The sequence below is a fragment of the Mauremys mutica genome, chromosome 6 (genome assembly GCF_020497125.1).
Source record: "Mauremys mutica isolate MM-2020 ecotype Southern chromosome 6, ASM2049712v1, whole genome shotgun sequence".
Lineage (NCBI taxonomy): Eukaryota > Metazoa > Chordata > Testudines > Geoemydidae > Mauremys > Mauremys mutica.
The window spans coordinates 101,215,898-101,238,073 of record NC_059077.1 but is presented as its reverse complement, the minus strand read 5'-3'; the positions used below and the strand labels follow the sequence as shown (position 1 = coordinate 101,238,073).

General features: G+C 41.6%; 1 protein-coding gene and 1 long non-coding RNA gene across 6 annotated transcripts in view; one reads left to right on the top strand and one right to left on the bottom strand.

Annotated features, from left to right (window-relative positions):
• BNC2 (basonuclin 2) overlaps window positions 1-22,176 on the bottom strand; it is a 426,471-nt gene that overhangs the window by 393,111 nt on the left and 11,184 nt on the right. For 3 of the 5 annotated variants that reach the window (XM_045021595.1, XM_045021605.1, XM_045021596.1), the window contains exon 2: window positions 9,714-9,862. In XM_045021595.1, coding sequence (XP_044877530.1) covers window positions 9,714-9,812 — 99 coding nt within the window. In that variant the 5' untranslated portion in view covers window positions 9,813-9,862. Of the gene's footprint in view, window positions 1-2,007; window positions 2,041-2,226; window positions 2,380-9,713; window positions 9,863-22,176 lie in introns of those variants that run through there. The other 2 variants (XM_045021599.1, XM_045021600.1) reach the window with 2 other exon arrangements.
• LOC123372933 lies at window positions 2,408-6,218 on the top strand. The gene is made up of 3 exons (XR_006580487.1): window positions 2,408-2,531; window positions 5,312-5,365; window positions 5,947-6,218. It is a non-coding gene; the product is annotated as an uncharacterized LOC123372933 (long non-coding RNA).

Below are 22,176 nucleotides of genomic sequence, written 5' to 3'. Positions count from 1 at the left end.
TTAATACAGAAATAGTCAGCTCTGCTTTTGTCTGTTCCTTTACTGCTTCTGTTATATGTAATCACATATCCCCATCTGTCACGTACACTTCAAGTATAAAAACTCAAACCATGAACAAACGCATACATCTCATAGATTTGTCCACCTAAAATATTTTAACATATTAATTTTTAAAAAAAAAGTTATACTAAAACAGAATCCTTCTATTACATGTTTAAGCATTGTGCATACAGAACAGTTCATATTTTGGGGTCTTAAAAGCAGTTTCTAACTTCTCTCGTAACAAATAAGTTAACATTCATATTATCCTGCCTCTGAATCACGTGAAATTACTAAATAAATAACTTGCTAAATATTTAGTGATCTGATTTTTAAATCTCATGCTCCTTAGGAATTTAAAGCAGAACATACATACAGCTAGAAGGTTCATTAATGCTGGACAGCTTAAAATGAAACTAGTGTAACACAGAACACTTATGCCCCGTTAAATATAAGATTCCTGCTATTTTTAAGAGAAAGGAAAGTTCCACATACTTTTTCAGGTACTTGGTATTCTTAAGCAACATCTGCTGATGAGGCTTATTAAATATTATTGTCTGAAATGAACTCAATTACACTAACAAAAAATGCTCACCCTATTTTAAAAGTAATTCCTGACTATGAGATGAGCAATAAGATAGATGGTAAATGGAATATGTTATAATGAAAAATAAAGCCCACTCCTGTCTCTGAATATTTAATTTGCTTCCATGTTTGAAGGACACATGGGTTTAAAAGAGAAACATGTAATATTTTGCTTTGACTGCTTACTTAAAAGACATTTTAACTGTTGGTTGAACAGCAGCAGCAAAAAAGACACACTGCCACTTTAATCCTAGGGACACTAGATTATTACATGTCTTTTGTGCATCAATTTTACAACAGCTTGACTCTAGGGTAAATGGGAATCATCATAAATCGCATGCTGCTTTCAAAACCACTTTAATTTCTGTCAGTGTTGCTGTTACCACAGTCCTGGGCACATACTGCTTTTTCCCCCTCAAACCCTGGTGTTCGGTGGGGTTTGTTTTTTTTTGTTGGTGTTGCCTGCATTTAACAGTGGCATCTCTGACACTCCAAAAATTGTGGCTCTCATCACTGAAACAAGACATGCCACATTAAGGAAAGAATGGAAAAAATATTAACCCTCTGTCTCATTCTTCTCCTTCCCACCCCCCTTTTTATATATACTGTCCCATCTCCACGGTACAGCCAATCCCCAAGTGGGGGTAACAATAGCAATTTACTGTGGAAGCTTACTAAAAGCATGGGAGTGGTCAAGCAACACACCCACCACTTTATTCAATATGGGCTGATCCCTGCTTCTCACTAGCTGAACTAACTATACTTTTAACTCAAGAAATATCACTGTCAGACTTCATATACATTTGCTTCCTAAAATGTGCTTGTTCCTTGCAGCAGTAAAGCTATCTTCACGTCACAGCCAGGGAGAGAGGACTTAAGCAAATTGAGATCCTGAGTCATCTCGGTTTTTATTTTTAATGTAAATGTTTTTAATTAAAACAAAAAGCCTCCTTCGTAAAATCCTGGTGTAAAAGAACTGGCCTCGTTTCATCTGCTCACAGGAAATCCAGCAAACATGCTCTGAAAGCGGTTTTCCCTCTTCCAGTGAGCACATCAATAGTTCCCTACAAGTTCTGGGCACAACTGCTGATGGGAAAGGTGTAAACTGCAAGCACATGCACAAGCAAGAGAGAAGAAAGAGTTACTGATGGAAGGTGGATTTACACTTCTGGCTCCCTGCCTCAGGCGTTGTTTCTCTCTCTCTCCCTCGGCCCCCCACCCCTACCCCTTCTTCTCCCACTTTCAAAGGTTACCTTTACATTGTGTGCAAACGTTACTCATTTCCAAGCAGAGGGTAGTTTCCAAAAAAGCTCACCCACAGTACGTCTAATTCAATCTCACCCCCCATTTTTTTTTGTTTTGTTTTCAACATTATGCCCTCACCTTTGGTGGATGGAAAGTAGCAGCAAAATCCTGTGGCCATCCCATCCCAAACTGCCTGAAAGTTTGGGAGAACTTAAATCATCATTTCAACGTAGCACATGTCTCCCCCCCCCGCCCCGCCCCCAGCTGTTTGTTGTTTTGGTTACTGCACAATTTATTAACAACAAAATGAAAAGTAAAGGCTAGAATGAAAAGGAAAGGCTGTTGGAAACTTCTTACCATCTCTGCATGCTGGTTGTCAAGTGCACCCCCTGTCTCTTGATCGCCTCTCAGCAGCAGTGCCTGCACCAGCCCCTTCCTTCTGCCTCTGGGCTCTCTGCTCTTCTCGGTTTTCCTCTCTCTTCCCCCCCCCCCTCCTTTCTCACTCTCAAACCTTCAGGTGATTTGAACTAAAAACAGAGAGAGAGTCTCTCAAGCTCTTCAAAACTTCAGCCCCCAAACTTCAGCCGCAGCCGCGAGAAAGACCTTTCAACACAGAGCTGCCGCGGGGGAGGGACCCAAGTTTGGATCTGAAGCCTCCACAGGTTGGTTTGTTGTTGTTGGGTTGTTTGGCTGGAAGGGGGGCGGGGGGAGGGCTTGCAAGTGGATCTGAAAGGACAACGTTGCTTCCTTGCTCCCCGTTCACCCTCAGCCGCTTTGCATTGCTCTTGGGGCGGGGGGGGGGGCTAGTGCAAACCCGGGGCGGGGGGGTCCCACCGAGGCCGCTCGAACCCAGCTGTCAAAAACGCCGAGCAGCCCCAGCGAGCTTTATTGCGAGCCAAGCTCGCCGTATGCGTGTGTGTCTGGCTCTCTCTTTCCCTCCGGCCGGTTCCCCCTCGCAGCGGCGGCGAGCTCTCCTGCTGCTGCTTCTCCTCTTCCTTATCAGCTCAAGGCGTCCAGCCGCCGCTGGAGAGCGAGAGGGAAGGGAAAGGGGTGGAGGGAAAATAATACGCAACCCGAAGGAAAATGGGAGAAAGTCCCGGAAAGCCCGTTAAAAAGGCAGAGAAAAGTTAGGCAGCGCTGAAGTTTTTGCTCGTGGTCCCGATTTCCTGCTTCCCACCCCCCTGTTCCATCAGCTCCCGGGGCTCTGCCGCTGCTGGGTGGGGGAGCTGAAGACTTTTTTTTAAAAAAGGCTTTGTGGGGGGGAGGGTGTCACGGTTGTACGTTTGCAGGGGGAAGACAAGTCTCACATCTGTGTGACACGGAGCCAGCCGAGCTAAACCCTGCCCTGGAGACACAGAAAAAACACGAGCTCAGGGCTTCAGCGCCCAGGCGCACAACTGCAGCTGGGAGCACACATTTTTAAGGCACATGCAACAAAATCCACACCCTTTCCAAGCCACACACACTCATCATCGCCACCAGCCGGGACATAATTTAACATGTGGGAACAACGCAGCAAGTTGCACTGATTTATCACAGTTGAGCAAAGTTTCAGCTCCTCCAACCCAAGAGACGAGATGAGACCGGTTTTATGCCTGTTCCTATATGCCAAATGTCCCCTTTTCTTCCGAAGTCTTCTATTAGCCCAATGTTCATCAAAGGATTTAAAACTTTTCCCTCTAGTGTCCTTATTTATGGATCTGAAATGTTGGCAGATATGTAAATCCACATGAGTAATTGGGAAAGGGAGAGGATGACTAAAGTCTATAAAGTTCATTTGTCTACCCAGGGGTAGTAGTAACCACATCTGTTATCTACTTAAATATCTACCCTTCCCCTCCCTCATATGCCAGATAACAAAATGAAGGCTCCTTAGTTCTCTTTAAAAAATAACATTTTGTTTATTTCAAAATATACCATAAAAGCATCAGGGTTCTTTTGACTGGGACTATATAAAATGCATGTCTCTTAAAAAAAAATGCTGCCCCAGTGAAGGGCATCTCCACATTTTCAAGCCGCTATGTTAAATACAAATTTAAAAACTATTAGCTACTGTCAAGTCAAATTTGCCATTTTCCTCCTCTTTTGGCAATTGGACACGTTTAAGGCCGAGTGGGTATGTGAATAGGTTTGGGGGTGGTGAAGTGATGGATCAGGGTCAAGCATGTGAGACAGGTAGCTAGCTGCCTTTTGATTTTAGCTAAGGAATCTTTACAGTGACACATCCTTGTGCATTATCAAGGCAGCAGAATTTCTACCAGATTTTGCTTCCTCTCTCCTCCTACACCCCAGCCCATCTTCAGTGTGCAAAGAGTAATCAGATCTATGCATGCTACTATCAAACAGTTGTTCATTGCAGACAGGGGCCTATACATGCCCCAAGTTCCCACTCCTCCATGAAATGGTTCATTTTGGGTAGTATACAGATTCCCTTCATTGGGCATAACAGACAAGCATATGAACTGAGATTTACATTACCCTCACTTCACCCAGATTAGTTTGGATCCACATTATTTAGGGAGTACATTTTAGGATTTGTTACGGTGCAAGACAGGTTTGCATTTGCTACACAATGGTGTGTATCACCTTTATCTAGCTTACATTAGAAGATGCTGATGACCAAACTGGGGTTTTGAATAATTTAGGAAACAGACGTAAACCACAATCTGATGTGTTTTCTAGCAACAGAGCAGAGACATAAGAGAAGTTGATTACTCATTTCAGAGTCAAGTCTCTTTACGCACACAAACCATTCACCCACTTGAGTCAAGTGACTTGACCATTTGAACCGTAAAGGGCCAAGAACCTGCCAAAAAATTGTGGCCACGCAGCCCTCTGGTGGCTAAATACCTTCACAAGCCCACATGCATGTTTCTCCACATCAGATTGTTTCAGACTGGCCTCAATCAGATTTAGTAATAAAATTTGGGACCTTCACCACATCAAAGGTACAATCCCTTAGGTAATAAGGGTTTGCCACACAAGAAAGCCTGCAAGAGACTAATCTTTATTTGTTGGCCTCAGTCACAGGACATGGGTTAGGTTTACAAACGGTTGTATGTACCCCTATAACATGGCAGGGGTCAGCGTGCACCGACTGCAGTGATACTATTACACTTACCACTAGAACCAACCTAGTAACTTCTTCAGCAGTAAGTACAAAGCAGGCTGACATCCTCATTGGGGCCAGCCACCTGAGTGAGAGATGCTCACACACACTAAACCAGTTGAGGCATGGGGCACTCTGTAGTATGCTGGACCTAAATTCTGTGGCAGGGTACCAGGATTCTTCAGCTCTGCTGCTGCTAATTGGAGGCATTTTTTTTTAAAGCAAACTACATTCAAATCTTAATGTTATTTTTTTTAAGTCAAACACTCAAAAGTTAATAAATGTCAGATTTACGTGTAATTCAACATCCTTGTTTTATGATACTGTCTTTAGTTTCAGAAACACACACTACTTTTCTATAGGACCCGAGCCTTACTCAATGAATGGGTATGTATTCAAATTTTTTTTTTAATCTTTCACTTTCAATGTGTGGCCTCAGGCCTTATTTACATACACACCATTCAAACCCTTCCTAGCCATTTCTGTGGTGCTCTGTAGCATCGGAGTGCTTCACAAACATTAATGAATTTATCCTCACAATATCCTAGTGAAAATAGGTGTGATTGATTATTCCCATTTTTACAGATGGAGAACTGAGGCACAGAGGGATTAAGACTAAAATTGTCTCATGTCCACTAGTTTTGGATGCCCAATTTAAGACACTTAGAGCCTGATTTTTCTAGAGTACTGAGTGTTTTTATAGCACTTTTATATGTTTAAAGCATGACTCTAATCATCTTCACTTAGTTACGATCGCTCAGCAGTTCTGTTGGTATTTTGACCCTAGATGTCTCAAATTCGGCAACCAGAAACATGAGGAACTCATAATCAGTGACTATGAATATTTAGTTTAAATGATTTGCCCAGCATCACACAGAAACTCTGTGGCAGAGGGAGGGATAGAATCCAGTTCCCCAGGATGGTATCCAGCTGCCTTAACCATGAGCCAATCTTTTCTCTTCCTGCAGTCCCATGACATGTTCACCGTACACCTTCCAACTTCTGCAACAAATGACACAGGAGTCTTGCAGACAGCAGTCTCATTCACTACACAACAACCCTGATTCATTCCCAGAGCACTATCCATCCATCCTGCACACCAAACAAGATAGAGATCTTGTGGAAAATAATAGTATGTTTGTGTGTAATTAAAGACTGTATATGCATTGATACAAGGGGGCCAAATTAAAGTTGGAATGGGCAACCTGAATTCTGGCATTTCCTATCATCTGAGTGTTCAACTTTGTAATCTCTGTGTTCTTTAACATAGTTTTTTGGATGCAATTATTTATACATTATGAATAGTGTGACCAGATGTCCTGATTTTATAGGGACAGTCCCGATTTTGGGGGCTTTTTCTTATATAGGCACCTATTACTTTTCACTCCCATCCCAATTTTTTACACTTGCTATCTGGTCACTCTAATCATGCAGTATTTCAGCATACTTCTCAAATATTAGTTTACCTGTGAGCCAGGTCAAGGTAGTAAGTGGGAACTGCAGCAACAATTAGATCTGTGTTTGTATCTTGCACCTTCAAAGCTATTCTAAAAGGAGACATTAAATAGTTGCACCAGCAAGGTAATGCTTCTGAGTGAAGAGTAATTGATTTCCTTCTCTATTAGAGACAGTGATTCCTCCATTTACTCTGTATAAAACCCTCTTTTTTCTGATCACGTTTGGGACATTGGAAAAAAGAAATATTTCATTCTTAATATCAGTGACATGGATTGCTGGGCATACGTTGGTGAACAGAACCTTAAAAAAAAAAAACACAAAGCAATTAAATTCCAATTTAAGGAGTGTGCAGACAAGCTCTAGCAATGGGTGTTCATATGTGTGGTATAGAGATGTAGGCATTTATTCTAACTAATACAAAGCAAGTTGCATTCATGGTGTAACATGACTTGCCTGGTATCCTACATCACCAGCAGGGATAATGCAGCGTAAGGGTTTTCTTGCAGAAAACACTGTCGGGCTCCTTGCTGAATCAGTTTCCACTCATCCAGTTGCTTAAAACTGGAAGGTAAACTGAGGCTTTGGCTACACTTGCACTTTGAAGCGCTAAGTGTAGTCAAAGCGCCAGCGCTGGGAGAGAGCTCTCCCAGCGCTGTCCGTACTCCACCTCCCTGTGGGGAATAACGTACAGCACTGGGAGCCACGCTCCCAGCGCTGGGGCTTTGACCACACTGGCGCTTTGCAGCTCCGCAATTTGCAGCGCTGGAGAGGGTGTGTTTTCACACCCTGCTGCAGCACTGCAAATTTGCAAGTGTAGCCAAGGCCTGACATGGTTCTGTGAGGAAAACATTTATTACTGTAGCTAATGCCTGCCTTGATCATTCAGCAATAATGAGGAATACATGATGGAAGAATATGTTTTGCATGCAACAGCAAAATCATGTTTTATATACAGCAGCAAGATACAACCCAGGATTCAGATACATATAGTATTCTTGAAATTGTCATCCTGATATTAGGAAAAGTTATTACACCTGAGACATTGCTTGGAACCACAGAGACAAATTCACAAGTCTTATTGTAAAGATTATAAAGCGTATGTCAGATGTTACAGTATATATTCGTGCATGCAGTCTTAGTCAAAAGCAGTTTCATAATTTAGGAAACTCATGTAAAGGCAGATAATTTAATTACTTTTGCCTTTTCTACCAAAATACTTACACAGAAAGTGATCCCAAATCTTGCTCTTGTTAGGATCCAGAAGAGCAGTTAGCAGGAATTCCATTCCCTTGTGTGATATATATAACATCTGTCCAGCCTTCTCATCTCCTTAAACGCTTTCTTAGGAATCATCATCATATAGTTTGATTTACACCAATCTTCCCCAGATGCTTTGGCAGATTTTTTCCAAAGACAAGCATGCTTTCCAGTTCTCTTATTAACTCAATCATAGCAGCATATGCTATGCTATAACTATAGGTATTATTCAGTAGTTCTAGAGCCGCTTCTGTCAAAGTATCTCAAATCAATGTTCAAACATTAAAAGTAGTAAGCCTCACAACTATTTCCCCCTCTCCCCTCCTCCTTCCCTCTGAGAGAGGAGGCAGCATTTTGTAGGGGAAAATGAGAAATGTTTAAGTGATTTGCCCAAGATCAGAACACATATCCCAAACCTAATTTTCAGTCCCATGGTCATCCTTCCTCCAATAAGATCATTAGCCCTTTGGAATCATGGACCTTTCTAGGCTGAACTTTTATTCCTCCCTATATGTTACTTTCAGTCTCTGTCCACAAGAATTTTTTATGGCTGCGTAATCAGTACTTGCAGACAGCCTTAATATTCTAGGTGCATTCTGGAACATACCTTAGATTATCTCATATAACTCCTCACAATATTCTTCCCCAGTGATTCTTGATGCTTTTCATTTCTCTTCACACTTTGCCATTCGTTTTTTTGATAGTACTATGATCAAGACTGAGTGCATTGGTGAGATGTTTGTAAGCATGATTGAAAAGTCTCTTCCAGGGTTTGTTTGTTTGTTGTTTTTTATCCAACTTAACTGCTCCAGTTTTGAACATTAACTGTTGATGGGATATCACTTCTCTCATCATTGTAGCTTACAACAAACATTTTTGCACTGAGCTTGCTTTTATAAATGAGCTTAAACCAAAATACTCTTTTAGTCTCGGTCATGTCTAGTATTGACATGTGGCTCCATATCCTAAGAGCAACAAAGCTCCTTGAATGGAGCAGTGCAAGTCACCAAAAATCTGCCAGATTTCCAGGCTTGAAAGGTTACTACTAAGACTTTCAGAGTCTCACCAAGACAAGTCTTGTAATATTATATGCCCTGAGCAAAGGGAAATCTGAAATGGATGTAGCAGTGCAAGATGAACCTGCTACTATACATTAAAATTGGGTTTTAAAAACCTTGCATCATGAGTCATGACCCATTAAAGTATTATTTTTGGTAATTCAGCCTCCTAACATTAAATTACCACTAGATCAAAATGTCAGGGGGAAAAAACTGAATATCCCTAAAATGGTATTGGAAAATATTCTTCTTGTTTCCCTGAGTTTGTTTGAATTACTATGAAAACAAAGTTAATTGTTTCATAAAAACTAAGAAAAACTACACTTTTCCTTACCTAGGTCCATTCCCCTTGGCGTTACTGGCAGCTTTCAATAGCATTCTTCCAGTTTTCTATTATCAACTTATTTTAGGGTCATCTAGTGATAGTCCTCTACATATACACTCTGGGAGTGAGTTCTGGGTCTTAAATATATGGAGATATACCTATCTCATAGAGCTGGAAGGGACCCCTGCCTTCACTAACAGGACAAGTACTGATTTTTGCCCCAGATCCCTAAGTGGCTCCCTCAAGGATTGAACTCACAATCAGGCCAATGGTCAAGCCACTGAGCTATCTCTCCCCACTCCCTTGTTAACTTGCTCCCTGGGCTGGTTGCTTACCAGAAACCTCTCTGGCCACCAATGGGCTGTAATGGGCCCAGTCCAGTCCACATCTGGAAGGATGGCGATTGCATCATAAATTGTTGAGTAGGACAGGGTTACACTGGGAGAAATGCCACTAGACTACAATTAAGGTAAACAAGCCACATTAGGGGTTTGTTAAGGGAGGAAACAGCAGATGGCAAGTAGTGGTTTAACCCCTAAATTATGATGAAAAGTCTACTCTTATTCCTCAGCCGGTCCTAACAAGGCCCAGCTACTTTAACCACAAATTCCTAGCCCAAACCTAAAGGAAGCCTGACCTGCTCGACTGATGGACTCCTCTGGGGCTCTTCCTTGCCTTCAGTGCAACTACTCTCAGAGGAGTATCCTCCAATGCCTTCTTCTTCCAGAGATTCCATTCTGGGGCATTTGAAGTGTCAGGCATGAGGAGCACTGTGAATACCAAGTTCTGAGAAGAAGAGGGAATGCAGTTATTGAATTGCAAGTGCTGTATATACACAAGCTACTTTTCTTATTGAAGTTATTTTCATTAATAATGTCATTACAGTTCCACAGGTGAATCTTAGGTCTAGATAAACAGCATTTTGAATAGTCAATGCTAAAAGGTAATGACTTAACTGGGACTCTGAATCTCCCCTTCTTATCTGCCCAACTTTTTCAGAGAAGTTTCAGTCCAGACCCAAACTCCATGGCTTGGGCCAGTCTCCCAGGTTTGCATTTTTTAATAAATAAAAAAACCCAAATCCATATCAACTTCATCTCACTCCAAGATGAAAACATTGAGTGGTTAGCTAGAGAATTCATTTTAAACTCTTAAAATTCAGAGGGTGGGAGGAATTAGAGTCAGTTTAAAATTCAAATTTGAGGATCTCTCAGCATTCTTAGCTCAGCTAGTTTGTCTGTATCAATTATGTAGGGCATGAGAGTCATTATAGATGAACACAAGGCTAGGAAATGTGACTTTCTACTAGGGAAGTTCTCTCAAATATGGGTTAACTAGAGAGACTTTTCCATGCCCCTCACTACCAGACTAGGGCTTGGCTACACTCGAAACTTCAAAGCGCTGCCGCGGGAGCGCTTTGAAGTGTGAGTGTGGTCGCAGCTGCACGTACTCCACCTCCCCGTGGGGATTAGCTTGCAGCGCTGGGAGCCGTGCTCCCAGCGCTGCGGCACTGTTTACACTGGCGCTTTACAGCACTGTATCTTGCAGCGCTCAGAGGGGTGTTTTTTCACACCCCTGAGCGAGAAACTTGCAACGCTGTAAAGCGCCAGTGTAGCCCAGGTTATTGTTTAACATACACTATGTAAATGAATAATCAAATGTCTGAATGTGATGTTCACTATCAGCCAGGTTTCATGTTCACTGAAACTTTCAGGGATACATTTTATTTTTAGTCACACTTTTGTAATTCTAGGGTAAGACCATTGGACTTACTCTGGATTATACTAATATAACTAAGCAGGGATATAGCCCAAAGTAACTGAAATGGATGCCAAGTAGTACAGGGACCCCTAATTTTTGAAGAGTTATTTTTCACTCTGAATATTTCTTCCCCATGGCAAAAAACAATCCAGACACAGCCCCCAAAGACTACTAGAAATATATATAGGGAAACACACAAGAATCAGTCATTTAAAAAGGAAGTCCATAGTATCAAATAAATACCTTTAAATAACTGATGTTAAAACTAGAGATGGGGTGTTTAGTAGCACCAGGTCGATCTCAACAGTGCTGACTAGAACATTATGAACTTAATGGCCTGAATTGCGAATGAATCTCTCTTTACTTAAGTTATATGGGTCACATTTTCAAAGGAGCCTCAACTTGCTCTCCATTTCTATACACACATCTTTGTTCACCCAAACAACTTGAGTATGCCAGTGTGAGGGGGCGTGGTACCCTCCTCTATACTTAAGCCACCATTGAGGATACATTGGCCTTTCAGTTTGCCAACCTATGATGGCTCCTCTTTAACCCCTGCTGTTGTTGTAACCTAGGGGTCTGTTACAAGGGCCATAGTAAGTCTGGCCCATTCCCCCACTTTGGGGAGTAAAGGGAAAGCAAGCCCCATAGCTGTTCCCAGCTATCTGACCCCACTCCTGGTGCAGTTGCTGGGCCTGTGCCTTAGGCAGCTCCTTGCCAGCTGTGGCTGAAAAGCTTCCTCAGGGTGATCCCCAGCCTCTCTGGCCACCACTCTCTTCTGGCAAAGCTGTGGCCTTTCATCCCAGCTGTTGCTAATCAGAACAGATAGCAACTGATGGGGAGGAAGTTACCCTGTCCATTAAAGCCATTGCCACCCTCATCACTCCATGATTTGTGTGCTATCACTTTTATACCCAAATAGTCAATGTACAAGCAAAACCCATTTGTGTTCAGTTGGCATGTACAAAAATAAAAAAAATAAAAAAAATCCAGCAACAGTCAAGGGCAATTTTTCAATTCACTCAATGAGTCTGACACTATAGTTCACAGTGCAGTAGTACTTAGAGGTTCAAAGACCACATTGCTGTATAAACATTTAACAAAGATAGTCCCTGCTCTACGGAGCAGCTTCTTTTAAGCCTGACCTGCCCCACAAGAACTGGAGGAACCTTGTACCATGGATCGCTGGTAAAGCGCTAGGTCTCTTTAGCTTGCAATATTATTGCTAACCAATTGGGATTGCATTGCACAGGTAGGTAGCAGAGGAGAGGGATTACAGCTAAAGAGATGAGGACATCCGAAAGAGATAAGGCAATCATTAGAACAAAACCAAACCCCAAAAGCATGCACTTGGAATCTCCATTTTTTTTCTATTCAATATCCTGACTGTTAAATAGGCTATTCACACTTACAAGTCTTAGCATCAGTTATAACTGAGTGGCCACTGGAGTTAGCTGAATCTTCAGCTACCTAGCAGCTACACTTCTGTGAGGTTTTTTGGTTTTGCATTTTGTGTGGGGGAGAGTGGGCACTAATCCAGGCTTTATTGTCAGTGCCTCCAATAACATTCTTGGTATTTCCTACTTTATTTAATAATAAAGGATAGGTTGGGGTTATTTGTGGTTGGGGGAGGGTTTTTTTTTTTGTAATGGCAGAAATATAGGCCAAGTCACATTTTTGCAAGGAAGTCGTATAGTTATTGCCTGCATTCTCCAACAACTTATTTCACATTTCTCTCCAAGACAAAAAGTATAATTACTGTACTTTTCCCCATATCCTATTCTCTGGAGCTTTTTAGACTGTATTCCACTTTATTCTTATTTACAGAAGAAAATATACACATTCTCAGTGTTCCATAAGACAAGCTATCAAGTTTAATTCTAATCATCAATGAAAAATTGCAGCTCAAACGAATCCCACATATAAAAGGATGGATGATCTTCAATTAGAGTGCTACATTTACGCAGAGGAAGCATAGACATCTGGTCCTGCATGTATAGTTTCATGAGGCATTTGTTCAGGAAATCTATTATAAAAGCATACCAATGGATGCAGTTTTCCAGACTTCAGAGGAAAATGCTGTTCATCTGGAGAAAAACTGGCTAAGCATACTTCACTACTATTGTAACACGGGGGCATTGAACCATGTACTACAGACCCGATCTAGCTCTCAGACTACTTCACGCTGACCTAGCTACATCCAGAGAAGTTTGTCATAGTCAGCCTCAGAAGCATTACATAATCTTGCTATTAATGCAGGGCTGGCTGTCTAGCTGCCACACTTAATCAGTGGTACCGGATGAAGCTTCTTCTTGTCAGTGTAAAGCAGAAGTGAGTCAGAAGCACTGCTTCCTTGAAAACCAGAGTGTTGTGGGAAGAGGAGGGAGAAACACTGCAGAATCACCACTGCCTGGGATGAGTAGAATTAGCCAGCTAACTCAAATGAAAGGAAGTATTTACACCTAGATATTACAGTGATTGATGACCAGGATAGATTGCATCATGGTCTAACATGTCCAAATTACACACCATTTTTTCCCCAGCAATTCTGGGGGCTTCCCTGGTGAAGATTTATATTTTGGGAAACCATGGGGATTCTTTCTAGTTGATTGTAGATTTTATTATTATTTCAGAGGGCAGGGAGGGTAAGGGACATATTTTACACTGTTTTAAGTCTCTTCGTGTGCAGTGCTACTAGTAACCTTCCTTATAAAACAAAATGTCCATCTGTCTAGGAAATCAAGGAAGAATCTCTTTTGTTCACAAGTGCAGTGACAGGTGCAGCCAAATGGAAGTTTCTTTCTAGGGGAAAAAGTGAAGGGGGTGGAACATAGATGCACTCATCCTTATAGGAATATTTCCATTTTCAGGAGTTGTTCCTTCATCTGGAGATGTGGCTATTGGGAGATGATTCTCTTTCTTTGCAGAGTTTCACTTTTACAGGGCCCTAGGCACATCATAACACGGCCTGTTACATCTCCCAAACCTGGTACCATAGCTCTTCCCCCGCCTTGGAATGGCTGGGGAGTCTCCCCATCCCAGGAGGTAGGAGCAATTTAATAGTGTCCTTTTCTCCCACCTAGCAGCAGTGCAGGTGGCAACAAAAGGACCCCTTAATATTTGCATTGGTGCTGCTGGGACATCAACTTGGGGATGTGTGGAGGAGCTGAGCCTATTGCATTCTCCTTCTGCCACACACAGAGTCATCAGCGATGCAATGGTGGTATTGTGGTCCCCCAGAGCAGTGGGATTTGGAATTAATCACTCCTCAAGTTGGATGGGGCAGGTCACACCTCTGAGAGTTACTTTCAGCCTCTCTGCACCAGTCACATCTACACAAGCCAGGGAGCTGGGAGGACCAGAAGGGACATGGACCAACCACTTTTTGGCCAGGCCAAACCTGAGTGGTGCTGGAATCCCACAAGCCAGGTCACAATGTCACTTGCTCAGATTTGGAGGTCATGGGGATAGGGAGTGAGGCTGCTGGGGCAGGGCACGTGAGAGGAAGAGAATGGTCAGACGGGGTGGGGGTCCCCTCTTTAAATGGTGTTCCACAGCTCCTGCACATGAGGGCTATAAACTCCCCACACCCATACTTTCTGCTCCCAAAATCTTAGAGTCTGATGTAATCACTTAACTCTAGGAGCCAGAGCCTCCAGGCACCTATAGAGCCTCTATACCTTAATCTGACCCTGTATATTTGATAGTGGTGCAGCTCCTAAAAGCAGTTATTAAATTACACACAATTTTAGCTAGAAATGCTACAAGAATCCTCTCTGAAGGGAGTCTTCCACTGAAGCCAGAGCATATTCTTATATTGATCTCCTAATTTACATATTGCCATACCTCCCCTAAGGCCCCACATTATAGCTTTCTAGTCTATCTTAGTTATGATCAAGAATGCTCCTAAATCAGCCTAAAGCTAGCATGCACTAGAGTGGTCAGAGCAAGAGACAGTCAAGACTCTGGTGTTCTGCTCTGAACTTTTCCCCATGCTGTGAGACCTTGAGAAAATAACTCTAGTCAGCTAATGATGAGATTTAATTTTTCCAGAGGGTGCTGAGCACCTGCAACTCTGGTTGGCTTCATTGGGAGCTGTAAATGCTCAACACCCCTGAAAAAAGTTACATTAGGTGCCCAAAATTAGACTCCAAAATTTGAAAATATTGGGCTTGTTTGCATTTTAGATACTATCCCTCGCTGTAAAACTAGGGATAGCAACATTTTGGTAACTCAATATTATCTGTCCTCTTTGAGATCCTCAGATGAAAAGGTACTATACAAGCATTGCTATAGCCCCATCTAATAAGCCAAAGCTAGGAATCAAACCAGAGTCTTTTGCACAGTATTACAGAGCACTAGCCACAAGAAGGCTATTCAGGTGACCCAGAACTAACTTGTGATACTTAAGTCACTTCCAGCCTGGGGATTTCTTAAAGCATTGTATTTTCAGAAAGCAATAACATTTGGATTGGGGGCAGAATGGTTGTTTTGTCTTTCTGTAAATCTTTTCAGATGCTGGTTGTAATTACAATGTGAAAGGATAGCTCTCCCTAGTAAAATAGTCACTAAATCCATATCAGCTCACAGCCAAACTTTAGTGCTCACTAGAAGAACTGCTTACAAGACTGCCCATTGCAATGGGTGTTAAAGTATTTGTTTACAAAGAATGTATTTACATAAACAGGAAGAACAAAGAGGGGTTGTCACCAAAGTCAAGAGATAGCAGGGCACCCCTTTCATCTACCCATCAGTCAATTTATAAGGCTCAGACCAGGATATTTAACAACACTTGCTATAATCACAGATGCCACATCCTGTCTGATGACCAGTACTGTCTGTGTGGGACATAAAAAAAAAATGTATTTTTCTTACTTTTTTTCAAAAGCACTGTAAGAAAAATATAACCAATTCTTAACTGTACACATGAAACTTTCATGCTGTGTAGACCAATAGAAAATGCCCCCCCCCAAAAAAAGATACCCACAATGGAAAGTTTGGATTTGTAAATTGCTCTCTCACTACCTAACGAGTTTATTATTTCATCCCAGCGCTATGCTTTAATACAGAGCCCCTTTAGAGAATGGGTATTTTGATACTTTTTTCCCCCTCAGTAATTTGTGTTGATGTTCATGCGCTTTGTGAACTTCCCCAAATCATTTGGCATTACAATCAGCTCCACTGGCAGAAAGGTTTCCAGGCTGAGAAGCAGAAAGGAAAATAGTTTATGATTAAAGAGACATACAACTGCTAGTATTGATGCTAGATGGTTTACTTTGGACACCCGGTGTGATGACTTTTGGGTGTGTGGGGGGGGGGAGCAGAGGGTAGAAAGTTTGGGTGTGCTTGAAAAACAGCTCCAAGGAGAGCTAAGTGTTATTTGTGGGCTGATTCTATGTGCTGTTTAAGCAATGTATCTTAGAGATATGCACAATGAAGGTTCAAAATCTTAATTGCTGTACTTAACTGAAATTCCTAATAAATAAAATCTTGTCCCTTTATGCTAAAAGGGTATCATCAAGTTGAAATAATCAATTTTTAAAAATAGTTTAGAAGTAGTTTCAGGTCCTACACCTTCCTCTGAGCCCCCTACATACTCATGGTTTTTAAAACACATTTCCTTCTTCCCTCTTGTTGACACAAACAGAAGAAACAGACAATACAGAAAGCACTGTTAAATGCACAAAGCAAAACAAAATGAACAGACTATTTCCTGTCTAATCTCTTTCAACTGTAGTAATTTTAGGTGTTACTTACAATGAAGATAGACTGGAATTTTTAAGTCCATGGTGCCTTTTAATACAATAATATTTAGAGCATATATAACATCATTCAAGTCATTTACAAATGCCAGTCAATCATCAGCTACCTATTTGGGAGTCATGGATATCTCAATTCCCTCTCTTCTTTTGACTCAGCTCACTAATTATGTCCACTCCCCATTCTCTATGGCCATCACCCTGCCATCATATAGCAAGTCTATCCCACCATTCCCCAAAGTTGCTCACCTCTAATATCCTTTTCCTCCACTCCAGTACCAGCGTAGCTCAGTGTCTCTGGAGAGAGTTCCATGACTACACAAACTTCCTCCACTGCAAATATATTCTGCCATCTGCTCCACTGTCATTGACTTCCACCTCTCCACCAACTGCAGCTCTGCTCCCTCTGTCTCTATACAGAATATGGCTGACTTCTTCAAAGACTGACAAGATCAAATGTAACCTCCCCTTTAATCCCCACTTTTACTCTCCTTTGCTGTCACTGATACAGAGGTTCCTCACCTGCCATCCTTTCTGTTTCTCCCATACTTGTAAAGGGTGTGGGGAGGGGAAAGACGACTTTTAGGAAAAGTCACATCAACAAGGGAAAATATAATTGTTGAAATTATTTTTTCCTCATGCTATAATAATTCATGGACTATTGTATAGTTTTTGATTAATAAATAAGTTTATCTTGCATCTTTTTCACAGCCATAATGTGGTATTTATTGATATCTCATTCTAACATGCTTTTCTAACCCCATTTCACAGTGCGGCTTACCCATTCACATGTTTTGTTTCCATATTTAGAGTGTGTTTTCAGTTGCACAGTCCACTATGGTGCTCTCAAATAGTTTTTCCAGTCCCCATACATTATTCCTAATTTTCTACTGAAATCTCCCCTCTCCCACCCCCACCAACACCTTTCTGGTCTTTATAGCTATTAAAGATCCTTTTCAAGTAGTTCTCCATGTAGAAGTTGTATTTCCCATAAGAATCTAACACTATCAAATGTGATTGAGTACAAAAAGCTCAAAAGCTACCAAAATGTTTCACCTCGGGCAAGTAGCACTTACACTATTATTGGCAGCACAGTGTGGTAGAAGAGACATTATGCTAATAAAATGTATACAAACGTGCTTGCTAAGAATGGTTTCAGTTTTCTGAGTGAGTGCTCTTCCTCCTTCCCTACAAGAATAATCCTAAGAATGTTCTAAGACAAAATGTGCAGTTGCAAGGACTGTCTAACATTTGCAAACAAAAATAAAAAAGGCTCCTGATCAATTATTAGATCAGCTACTTCTAGGTGTTCAGTCTGCTTTAGATCACTTCAAAATGTGACTAGCTGTCGAAGGAAAATCTATGCTTTTACAGTGGGGAAAGGAGAGTTTTGTAATGAACCTGCTGAATTAGTACAGGATCTTCTTCCTCCCTTAGAGAAAATGATTGGGCTCTATATCATCTTGCCAGGGCAGCAACTAGCTAACAGAGGGCACCATCTGACCAAGAAGAAGAAAGTTATGTCCTGGAGACATAACAGGTTGGGCTCAAGGAGAGAAGTGGCTTGTGTGTGGCGCAAGCATGAGTAGCAGCTGACAGTAGAGGAAAGGCAAGTTAGGGGGACCCGAGGGACACGGACGGACACCAGCAGAGCTGGGACAAGTTGAAACAGCTCCTATAGGGCTGAGGGAAATAGGCCAACCTTGAACAGCACTGAGAAAGGGGAAGCACCCAAACAGAAAGACAGCAGACTCCAAGGAGTGGATTTGAGAAAGGGGAAGCACCCAAACAGAAAGACAGCAGACTCCAAGGAGTGGATTCTGTGACCAGTAGTGTTGGGAAAAAGAACAGTGGACCGAGGAGCTAGGCCATGAGCAGATATAAAGAACTACACACAGAGAAAACGTGGGAGACTTTTAGTCTGTAATACACAGAAGTATTATTCTTCTAGCGGAGGATGTGAACCAACACCACAGCCAGGCAGCGTGGAGATAGCAAGATGGTAACCCCAACACAACTACTAAACAATGCCCAGAACACCAGAGGTGTAAGAAAACTAGGCCTGTGAGTCCCAGGACCTAAGGCTCAGAGAATCATAGAAATGTCAGACTGGAAGGGACCTTGAGAGATGACTTAGTCCAGCCTCCTGCCTCGAGGCAGGACCAGGTATACCTAGACCATCCCTGAGAGGCATTTGTGTAACTGGTTTTTAAACTGCCAATGAAAGGGCTTCCATAACCACCCTGGCAAGCCTATTCCGGTGCTTACCTATCTTTTTAGTTAGAAATTTTTCCTAATAGATGAGTGAACTTAAGCGACAATTCAGGTAGACCCAAGACACATTACACTCTTTTGGACTGCCCCATAAAGGCATAATTTGGAAATTCTCTATGTTCAAATAGTAATTAAACTCTAAAACTAGGGTCTTGCCTCATTTCTTTCCTGTTAGTACTGGTAAAGAATCTTAATAGATGTGAGTGTGTTTATTGGAAATCCACCATAGGCACAGGTATAAATGACAAAAGATGCAAAGAGATGGAGAATCAGGCCCTACTACTCAAGATTCCTTTAAATCCACCCCTTTCTGAGAAGGAGATAGGTGACATGCAGAAGACTGGGTTTAAGACTGATGGTCATGTTGGGCCCATCTCCATCCTTAATTATGCAGCTCTTGGGTACAGGCTTCATTCAAACTGATCTTTCAGAAAATTACTAGGGTCTTCTCATCTGTTTTTTCAAGCCCTTCAGGAATTCTCTCTCCTGACCTCTGCCATCCTGGGCTCTAACTATGGGCATGTAACAGGCCCTCCTGACTGACCTGTTCCTTGGCTCCTGCCTCCAAACTACTTCTGGCAAACCTCAGCACTCTGTCTCGCTCCCCATTTCTGATATATATAGTGGTTAAAGGAGATCTGAATAGGAAAGGAACTTCCCCATTGTGGGCACTGAGGAGTCCTGTGGCACCTTAAAGACTAACAGATTTATTTGGGCATAAGCTTTCGTGGGGTTAAAAAACAAAACAAAACACACACATCTCTGCAGATGCATGGAGTGAAAATTACAGATACAGGCATAAATATACTGACACATGAAGAGAAGGGAGTTACCTTACAAGTGAAGAACCAGTGTGTTAACAAGGCCAATTCAGTCAGGGTGGATGTGGTCCACTCCCAATAATTGATGAGGAGGTGTCAATACCATGAGAGGGAAAATTGCTTTTGTAGTGAGCCAGCCACTCCCAGTCCCAATTCAAGCACAAATTAGAAACACTGTGCCATCTTGTATGATGGGACATGGAACTTGGAAGAGAATGTGGACAAAGGGAATAAAAGTATCTGAAAAGTCCATGACCTTGAACAGGCCCATAGTCAAATAAGCATATGTAGGCACTCAAGAGTGATAGGCTACATCGGGAAACATCCCTCGTGCTCCCAACTTAAGCATCCCACTATGAAGAGCCAAGAAGAGAGATGGAAGTCACAAGACCATTCTGTATCCTCTGAATATTGGCTAGGGGAGGAAAAGATGATGCCTTTTCCTCTGACTGGAAGGAACAGCAGAAGGAAAGGGGTAGACAGGATTTCTCTGCTTGCCCTTCTGGAGGGGAGGGGCAACCAACAGGGGAACAGCTTCCTATAGAGGAACAGAGGCAGACTGTGGACTCCCAGTTGGGACAATTCTTCTCCTTCTACCAAGTTACTGTGCTGCTTCAGTTTTATGAGCCTGCATTTCTGGTGTAAAAAAATTAACAGATGGAGCAGTACCACCATGCTTTCTTGAGGGAGACCGGTAAATTCAGATCCAAAGTGAATGCTGTACCTAATATTCAGGTATAGATCAAGTGCATGCAGCCCAGGCAGTGTGCCAACTTAGTTATAGCCTGCATCCCAAGTTTCTTCTTTGCCCTGAAGAGGCTTCCTTTGCCGAATCCCTATCTACATTAGAAATACTAACCCCACTCTCCACTTACTTGACAGACTGCACCCTAATGGAGAATACAAATTCAGCTTGGATATCAAGTTTTTAGAGTGCACAAAGCAGTCGCACACAGTGATGACCAGTAACGATTGAGCTATGATACTAAAACACAAGCCCCTCTGTGTGAATTGAAGTAATTGATTTATTAGGAGCAAAATAGCCAGGTGAGTTAGACTAATTAGGAATCAGATTGCTAATTGACAGCACTGGGGGATAAAAATATGAGCAGTGCAGAGACGAGACACACAATGTGTGTGTAACAACTCATGAGCTGCTGGACCGTTTAGGCTAGGAAAAAGTGATAGAATTTCTGTTATGGAGGCTGATAGTGTAGTCTGTGCTGGAACAGATTCAGAAGAGAATAGTATTGTCTACTGTCCAGAGGACTTCAGTGGTTCCTTGTTCTTTTCTTCATTGTTCTTGGGAAATTGTTTGAAGCACTTTTCCTTAAGATTTTTAGTACCCCCGTTTACACTTTGACCAACATGTGTGTTTAGATAGAGTGCTTTACAATTGTGAGTCAAAAGAGGAATATACAAAGGGACAATAACAGATAGTTAAAACTCCAAGTACAGATTAAAAAAAAAAATCTTTACAAGACACAATAGAAATATTTCCATTAAGCCTAAGAGCATAAAAATTAACATTAGTTTATTTCAATGTAAACATTCCTCTGCAGTGTGCAACATCAAGTGTGCAGCCTTGTGTTTACGTACAAGAACCTGAAAGTGAAACAGCTGTGAAACTGAATGATTAGCCAGTCTGTCTTCATTTGCTAAGCTGAACACTCTGCAAATAGTAAACAAACAGGAGAGATTGGAGGTGAATACTAGGAATGTACATTTAGACTTGTAAAGTCTTGATTTAGATGTCCACTTTTAATAATCTAAGGTGACAGAAATACAAATCAAGCTATTAAAAAAAGTCTACAGAATAAGGTTTTTAAAATGAAAATCTTGTGGATAAATTAACAAAGCAGGATATGTTTTCTGTATGTAGAATTGCTTTTGAGAAAGTATTTATTTTGCAGTGATTCAAATATTGTGATTTTTAAACACAGTCCTTGCAACGTACCTGTCTAAGCTTAGATTAGAGGAGGTTTTAGAAAGGATAACTTGGGTTTTATATTGCAGCTGTCAAGTTCTCTATTTTCATTTTACCTCTTCAAGAACTACAACAGAGTATACTGGACCACTTATTTTTTTCTCCATTAGTAGATGAACTGGCAATATTTCCGCCATTAAAACAGGATACTTGTTCCTTTCAGCATGCCTGCAATAACTGCTAACCTCCTTCACAGCCTCCTAGAATGCTGATATATTAGCATTAGATTGAGCCAATTTCCACCACTCACCCCAAATTTGTTGACAGTGACTCTCAAAGAAGAAGTATTATCTTTTCCAGTATTCACTCTTATGGCTTGACAGAGGGGAGGAAAAAAAAAAAAGAAAAAGAAAAAAAGTGGCTCTAAAAGAGATTTAAGATTACTGCATAAACTTATTCTGGCCGAAACTTGTACACAGGCCTGTATCTTCCAACGACAGTTTAGTGTCAAGAGTGGAGTGGCTTAAGCAATTAATGGCATAATAGTAATAATAATCC